This window comes from Limulus polyphemus, unplaced genomic scaffold, assembly GCF_000517525.1.
Source record: "Limulus polyphemus unplaced genomic scaffold, Limulus_polyphemus-2.1.2 Scaffold905, whole genome shotgun sequence".
In the NCBI taxonomy this organism is placed as follows: domain Eukaryota; kingdom Metazoa; phylum Arthropoda; class Merostomata; order Xiphosura; family Limulidae; genus Limulus; species Limulus polyphemus.
The window spans coordinates 286808-295563 of NW_013666515.1; the positions used below are offsets into that span (position 1 = coordinate 286808).

Consider the following 8756-nt stretch of genomic DNA (forward strand, 5'->3'; position numbering starts at 1 on the left):
GATTTATTTGTTAATGTAAAGTAAAATAGTGATATAATTATTAAATTATGCAAATCTTAACTCATCCCTAATTCCAGCAACATATAAGTTTCAAATAAAAATTTCTTCTTGTGTCGAACTAAAAATTATTTTCTGTTATTCTAGTAGAAATAATTAATTACCATTCCATTTGATTTAATTCAGAAAGCTTTAATCCCATTTTAAATGTTTCTGAATGATTGAATATAAAACTGATTTTGAATATGTATATATATATATATATATTTTTACAAAAAATTAACTTTATATTCTGTTGCACATTAATGGTTCTTCTTCAGCCTCTTCCACCTGCCCACTCTTGCTGGGAGTCTGTTGCCATATTTGAGGAGCATCAGAAGATGGCTCAAGAGTATCTCCAAGTCCAGACAGAAGTAAAATTTTTAACAGAAAGAAGGTTTGCTCTGTTCTTATTTATAACTAATTTTCATTTTGTGTATTTGAAATATACTCTAGTTCTAAATATTTTTGGAGTAAGTCATCTGGTTAGAATAATTTGTTAATGTCGAGAGTTCACAGATGCATGACTTTTAAACTTATAAAGAACATAAAGTTGTAAAATGTATAAAAACTTGCAAAAGGGCATTAAAAATTTATTATTGTATGAGTTAAAATATTTGCATAAATATGACCCTGTTAACACGTTATCTTAAGGAGAAAAAAAATACATTCACTATTTATATTTGCAATGTTAATAGTAAAATATTTGTAATAAGTGTTGCTTGAATGTTTTGTTACTAATTTATTAACCAATATCATGTTGTCCAGAAGTTCTTCTCTAAATAAAACTGTACGTTCCTTTTTTTACACTTGGGTCACTCGGATTACTTGTGTTCTTTATGGATTTCGTTGTTGGCTAACTACTAAGTGACTGTTGAACTCTTCAGAATTTTGTGGTCCAGTAGATATTCAAGTTGATTTTTCTGCTGTTTAGATATCATTGACCAGTATCTATTCAAGTTACTGTTGTACTTTTTACATATCACTGTTCAGTATGGTTGTTCTACTGCCTAGGAGTTACTTACATTGTATTTCTACTGTCTAGAGTCTACTTAAGTTGTTGTCATTCTGTCCAGGACTACATATGGTGCTGTTCTGCTGTCTTGGATTTATTGATGTTGTTGTTTATATCACTAAGATTTACTTTTTTTGTTCTGTTTTTTAGGATATACTTGTGTTGTTGTTCTCTCTAGGGTTTACTTAAGTTGTTGTTCGACTACTTTCATATCACTGGCTGGTAACTATTCAGATTACCATTTTACTCTTTACATACCATTGGTCAGTCACTACTTGTGTGGCTTTTCAAGATGTCTAGGATATCATTAAATTGTTGTTTTACTGTCATGATACCAGTGGCTATTAGATATTATGGTTGATATAGTATCTGTAGATAAAATTGTCCATTTGTTACAAAGAACAATGATCCAGGTCTTATGCTACCCTTGGAAATGTAGAATATCCATCGTCGATTTTGCTCACTCTGATGGCCATGATTATTCACTATTACTCACACCACAATTTATGGCAAGGTCAGTCTTACATAACACCTCATGACAAACTTTCCACAAAATTCTCAACCATATGTGGAAACCAGCTTGCAACACCATGTTTAAGCAACCCAAATGCACAAAAGTCTGTGGATGTGTTTAGTCAGATGACTTCACAAGTATATCTGAGAAGGAGTTAGTATGAATATTGGTCACTTCTCCTAGGTTTGGATAAGTTCATCCTGAAGCAGCCATAGTTTCTTGACATCCAGATTACACAGTGCAGAAATTTTATTTCACATAACGAGCATAAACTTGTGAGTGACAGGGTGCTAAATTTCACAAAACTCAAAAGTTTTCTATAAAGCACATATAAGGTCCTCAACGACTGTGGATGTAGCAGCACCTTTTTTGTATTCCCAGTTACCATTTCAATAATAATTGGCATCCAAAAATTTTTCTGATAATGATGATGAGAGTTTGCCTTTGCTTTATTGTGAAGTTTAAATTTATCTTTATATGAGAAACTTGGGTGACCACAAAGCTTGAAGAGAAACATTCTTACATCCATCTTTGTAATATTCATTCAGGTGCATCAAAGCCTCATTTAGTGTTACAACAAATTTAATCAACTTTGAAATTAATGTGCCCACAACTTTGCTTCTCTACAAATACCTTTTCTCAGAAAAGATGCCAAGATATTCCTCCACAGATGTACTAGGTATCACTGTTTAGTAGCTATTATGGTTGACACTGTATCCATAGGTATCACTGTATAGAAGCTATTATGGTTGACACTGTATCCCTAGGTAACACTGTATAGAAGCTATTATGGTTGACACTGTATCCCTAGGTATCACTGTTTAGTAGCTATTATGGTTGACACTGTATCCATAGGTATCACTGTCTAGTAGCTATTATGGTTGACACTGTATCCCTAGGTAACACTGTATAGAAGCTATTATGGTTGACACTGTATCCCTAGGTATCACTGTCTAGTAGCTATTATGGTTGACAATGTATCCCTAGGTAACACTGTATAGAAGCTATTATGGTTGACACTGTATCCCTAGGTATCATTGTCTAGTAGCTATTATGGTTGACACTGTATCCCTAGGTATCACTGTATAGAAGCTATTATGGTTGACACTGTATCCCTAGGTATCACTTTATAGTAGCTATTATGGTTGACACTGTATCCCTAGGTATCACTTTATAGAAGCTATTATGGTTGACACTGTATCCCTAGGTAACACTGTCTAGTAGCTATTATGGTTGACACTGTATTCTTAGGTAACGCTGTCTAGTAGCTATTATGGTTGACACTGTATCCCTAGGTAACACTGTCTAGTAGCTATTATGGTTGACACTGTATCCCAAGGTATCACTGACTAGTAGCTATTGTGGTTGACACTGTATCCCAAGGTATCACTGTCTAGTAGCTATTGCGGTTGACACTGTATCCCTAGGTATCATGGTCTAGTCGCTTTCATGGTTGATCTTTTATCCTTGGCATCACTGTCAAACAGCTATTATAGTCAGTGCATGATTGATACTGTATCCCTAGGTATCTTTGACCAGTAGCTGTTATGCCTGGTACTTAATATCAAGGTATCACTGTCCAGTAGCTATTGTGGTTGGTATTGTATCTATAGATACCACTGTCCAGTTGCTGTTTTGGTTGGTATTGTATCCTTAGGTACTACTTATCAGTAGCTGTTATGATTCATATTATATCTCTGGGTACCTCTTTCCAATACTTAATATGGTTAATATTGTATCCCTAGTTCTCACCATCTCGTAGCTACTATGCTTGATACTGCGTTTCTGGTTATCACTTTTCTTTAGCTGTTATGGTTGATATTGTTTCTGTCCCCCCATGGGACAGCTATATGTTTACAGACTTACAAAACTAAAATCCAGGATTCATTTCCTCATGGTGGACAGAGCAGATAGCCTAATGTGGCTTTGCTGTATAAAAACAGACAATATTGTATGTATGTGTCAATGTCCAGTACACATTAACATTGATATTCTGTTCCTAGGTATTGTTATCCTGTACAATTATACAGTCAGTATCATATCTCTAGGTGCCACAGTTCAGAGCTGTCATGGATGATATTGTATATTGCAATATTGTCTCCAAGCATTATATGATATTGTATATCTTCTTACTGGTTTGTGTTGTATGTTTTCTATACCACTTCAGAATATAACTTTACTGTAGAACCAATTGTTAAGTTGAGCTTTGGTGCCATGGAGCATGTTTTTATCCCAGTGTTTTATATTTTACATTGATTTATTTAATGAAATGCAAAAACATTATTCTTATTGCATTTTGTTTTTAATTTTTCTGTGTTATAATTAATTAAAGAGTTTTTGCATAGTTCAAGTAATTTATTTGTTTAGAAAGCAACCAGTAACTCACTTCTAAAACGGAACTTTTTTTTATAGATACTGAAATACTAAAGTAAAATAAAAGTTGTTTGATAGACGTTCTTAGATAAAAAGTAAGTGTTATCTTCAGTGAGGTTCATAAAGCTTTTTCCACTTTCTAAGATGAAAAATATATATACATTTTGAACATCTTGAAGTGTACTGCTGTTGATCTGTGTTTTTAGATATTAAACAGTCATTTGTAATATTCTTCAAATTCATATGTATAGACAGAGGTTCAAAACACTTGTTAACATGTATGGCATTGTAATTCTTTAGGTTAATAGTAGTTAAGTAGTACTTGTACCTGATTATGACAAAACCTTGTCGAAACGTTGTACATTTGCTGTCATGTTAAACTTATATTAATGTTTTTCTTCATTACCCATTCAAGCCATCTCCAAGCATTATTATGTATTGTATATCTTTAAAAGACCTCAATCGCATCGAGATTTGTGGTTGGCCACTCCTGTATTTTACATTAGCCAAGAATTTTTACACATGGGTGGCTGGCCCTGACAGCAACCCTAAAGGGTGAGTGTGTATGGTGACAGTGAATCGAACCTGAGACTTGCAGATTGCGGGTCAAGTGCCCTATCCACTAGGCCATGTCAGGCCAGATTAATAATTACTGTATATCTTAAAAATCAGTTATTGTTTAGTCAGTTAGTAATCAGTATGGTCATAAATTTTTCAAAGTTTGGCGAAGTATATTAATGGAATTTAACTACCAAGTAATTCCTCTGAAGGGGATATTTCTTTAGATTCTTAAAATGATATAGTTGTTTATCAGGGTTTATCTTGTATTTCAGAGAAGAACTGAGCAAAGCTTTGCAGGAGGATCAACAAAAAACGAGCAGTTTCATGGAAGAATATTTGCAATTAAGAAGTGAAGTGGTAAGAATTTAGTCACTTTAGTTTATATCACTCTGGTTACAAATAAATGTTTATGTTAATAGGAAGTATTTTTAATATACCATCTTTTCATGAGCAAAGATGAAAATATCTTTCATTGAAATTTATAATGATAAAAAGAATTTAGTTGATATTAGTTACAAAAGTATTGCAAAACTTTTAACGTTACAATTTTTAGTAAAGAAACTAACAGGCATAATATGGATGATTTAAATCACCTTAGGTTGCAAATATTTCATTTTTCACATCAATGATTATCTAAAATAAGGTCCACTGCAAACAAAATTGGGTTTTGCTGATCAAACATAATAGAATCTTATTTTGTATTCTAGGAGAGCCTTTGTCAGTTACGTCAAAGCTTAAAACTTCAATTGGAGCTCATCATCAAACAACGACAAAAACGACCAGGTCCTAACAACAGTAGTAGCGAAGACTGGGTCGTGGTTTAGTCTTTTTATCTCCTATTTATTTGTTATAATTTTATTGGTGCTCAGCATTGAGCTTTTATTAATAGAACTCTTGTGAAAATATGTTTGGTTGATGACGAAGTTTTTTCAGCTGATCAAGGAAAACAACTCATAGTTGGTCTTGAAAATAATGTTTACTGCCTTCAAGAAAACATCAGCACGATGTACTTTATTGTTAATCTTCTGAAAAAAATTTGTTTTAATGAGAAAGAACAATAATGTTGTTGTTAGCAGAACTTAATGTTTGTTAATTATCATTGTTTCATGTTGTTTGTTGTTGTCGTAACTAATAAAAGTGAATGTCAGGTCACACAGCCCTCACTTAAATATGAAGCCTTAGCTGTAACTTATGTAAGTTTCCAAAAATAGAAATAAAAGTGGAATTTTCATATTTGAATCAGAAGCTACATTGATGCAGTCCAAAGTAATCATCGGAATATTGATTCCTAACTGATTCAACTGAAAATTTGCAGATTTGTATTTTTCTTTTATAATGTGAAGTTGTGATATTGAAACTGCTTCAGTGATCATTAAGTGGAAAAAAAATATGAATTTGTAGAGTTTTGTTTTACATAATTTTATATCAAAGGAGGCATAGCAAAATTAAGTACAGCATATCACCAATATTAAATCTCTAAGTCTGCTATAAAATTGTTTTTCCTGTGTGAGTGGGAAGGTTTCATCAGTATCAAGTTATGCCTTTTTGAAGCTGCTTATTCTGTTATAGAAAAATAAATTTCAAGAACTTTTATTGTGCATTGTCAGTGTAGATACACTAATGGCTTAGTTGATTTTTAGTTTTGCTCTAAGTACGTAGCTTACTCTGATTGGAATATTTATCTTTAATTTCAAATATCTAAGTATCTTTTTATGTTTCTGTTTATCTGTTTTCTTGTGTTCTTAACACCACTTTGTTTTTATGGCTAGGACATTGTTTATATTGTGGCTCCTACTTAAAGTTTGGTGTTTGAGCAAATTACATTACTTCTAAGTATTTCAAGATTAAGTAACCAAAACTCATTGTAAAGTATGTAACTCATGGACCACTGTAAGCCTTTTAACCCTTTCCTGCCTGATATCTTGTGTTTTCTTATAAGGTCAGATGACAACACTAAAGTTGTAAAAATGATCTGAACTCCCCTCAAATCAACTGCAGAATAAAGCTAAAATGCTTACATTTAGAATTTTGTTTCATGTATATTTTAAAAACATTTGCTATATAAAGCTAAAATGCTTATATTTAGAATTTTATTTAATGTATGTTTTAAAAACATTTGCTTTATAAAGCAAAAAAAAAGATGCCTGCTAACCCTAATTTTAATCTCCTCCCCAGTTCATATTTGGGGAGTGGAAATATTTAAAACTTTATACAGATGAAAGTACTCAACATACAAAACAAAACTGCAAGTCTGTACATATTTGTTGCTTATATATAATTTAGTTCAAATAGTTAAAAAATTATTTTTTGAAATTGATCATGTCAACAATTGTAAATTTCAACTAAATGCAGTTTTCGTTTTACGACTTCCAAGCTTATAAAGCTAACAAAATCATAAATATTTTGTCTGAATGCTAGGATTATTTTGTTTTTCACAATCTATTTGCTCTATAGCTCTTTTTCCTTGTGTGTATTGTACATTTCTAAATTTTTTAGACAATACGTCAAAAGGCTATTGTTTTCATTTTTTTAAATGATGTAACCCTAACATGTTTTCTTTTTTATGTGACATCAGGGTGCTAAATTAATTTTATTAGTACTCTAGCTTGTTTGCTAATTTTCTTGCAGTAATTGCTTTACAAATTCTGCTAATTATAATTCAAAACTATAGAGTGTTTTGATGTACTTACCTGGCATAAACTGTACATAACTTCTAAAGATAATATATATAGGTAATTTTTATAAATAATTTGTATTAAGATAACTACTATACTTATATTTGTCTTAACAATATGCAAGATATTTTATTGCAAAATTTCCGTCAGCAAAGTGGACTAGTAGTGAATGATGTCATTAGGCCTTTGATTATATTATTGGTAATAAACATGTGAAACCTGGCTTTCAGTCAGTGAGTATGTGTGTATTGCATAAAAGCTTGGCATATAGACGTGTCACACAGCATTTTTATATTATTATAACCTTAGAATTGAAAAAGAAATGTATTTAGGTTTAGTAGCTTTCAACAGTTTTCACGTTCTGTGTTTGAAATGTCTGTGTTTCAGATAATTTTGTTTACGAGTTGTTAATTTTTATTAATGCAAATGTGGCCTGAATAATGATACTAGGCTGGAAAGGGTTGAAGAATGGTATGTTATTACAGTCTTAATCTTCCTTTTTTTTTCCCTATTTTGCCTTTGAAATAAAATACTGTTTTAACAGCATAAGTTGGTTACGTTGGTGGAAGTCTATTTTTGTTCAATAATTTATTTCGTTGTGGTATCTTGGCTTTAGATATAAATGTTTTTATGCTGGGAAGAGACATGATTTACTCACACATCACCATCACTTTAAATATCAAAGTATATATGTTTCAGCAAAAAAAACTTTTATGGTTTGAAGTTTCAAAATTTGAATCTTTACCAGATGGAAACTTTTAGTCCCACATAAAAAAATAATTAAATTAGACATTGTCTGTGAAAACTAAAATGCAAATTAAATTCTATTTGTTTTATTAATACGTGCCAGTAGTTTGAGCTTTGTGTTATTCTACATTTTCTGGTTCCGGTTATCTAGCTCTGTAAAGGTTAAATATTTCCAGATTTGTTACTGTTGTGAAACTGGCTGTTATAGTTTGTAGCTTATACATGTAATATTAGTTTTATGTTAAGTTTTGGAGTATTTTTAAAAACCAAGTGCAAACATGATAATATTATGTACAGGACAAAGAACAAAGAAGTTAAGAATAACATTTATACTTTTTTATGACTTCATTTTGAACAAGTGCTTATGTATAAATGTGTGATATTTGATCTCAGTCTGACCTGATCCATAACCATCCTCTAGTTTAATACAAATAGGACCCCTCCCCTCCAAAAAAAAAAAAGAATTTATGCTTAATTTATGGAGTTCTTCTCTCCTAAAACATTGGTTTTTGTTTAGCCTTGTTCCTCACTGTAGTGTTTTCATTCTCCATAGCTTAAAGTATGAGTATTCTTTTGTTTAAGTTAAAACTTGGTTGTTATGCATAATGTTACTTCTTCCTTGTAATATTTTTCTTTCCAAAACTGAAAGAAATCTATGTATTAATCAGTAGTTCTTTTGTTTGTTTAAATTATGACTTTGGTTGTTATGCATAATGTTATTCCTTATTTTTAATATTGTTTTCTTTCCAAAACTGAAAGAAATCCATATTTTAATCAGTAGTTCTTATGTTTGTTCAAATTAAGACTTTGGTTGTTATGCTTAATGTTACTCCTT

The 8756-nt window shown here is 31.4% G+C and overlaps 1 protein-coding gene across 4 annotated transcripts in view; it reads left to right on the plus strand.

The window, feature by feature from the left end:
- Positions 1–7723, plus strand: part of LOC106461144 (mitogen-activated protein kinase kinase kinase 7-like) — an 85426-nt gene extending 77703 nt beyond the window's left edge. For all 4 annotated transcript variants that reach the window (XM_022388013.1, XM_022388015.1, XM_013920939.2 and 1 more), the window contains 3 exons: positions 318–433; positions 4772–4856; positions 5207–7723. In XM_022388013.1, coding sequence (XP_022243721.1) covers positions 318–433; positions 4772–4856; positions 5207–5323 — 318 coding nt within the window. In that variant the 3' untranslated portion in view covers positions 5324–7723. The remainder of the gene's footprint in view (positions 1–317; positions 434–4771; positions 4857–5206) is intronic.
- Positions 7724–8756: the final 1033 nt, after the last annotated feature.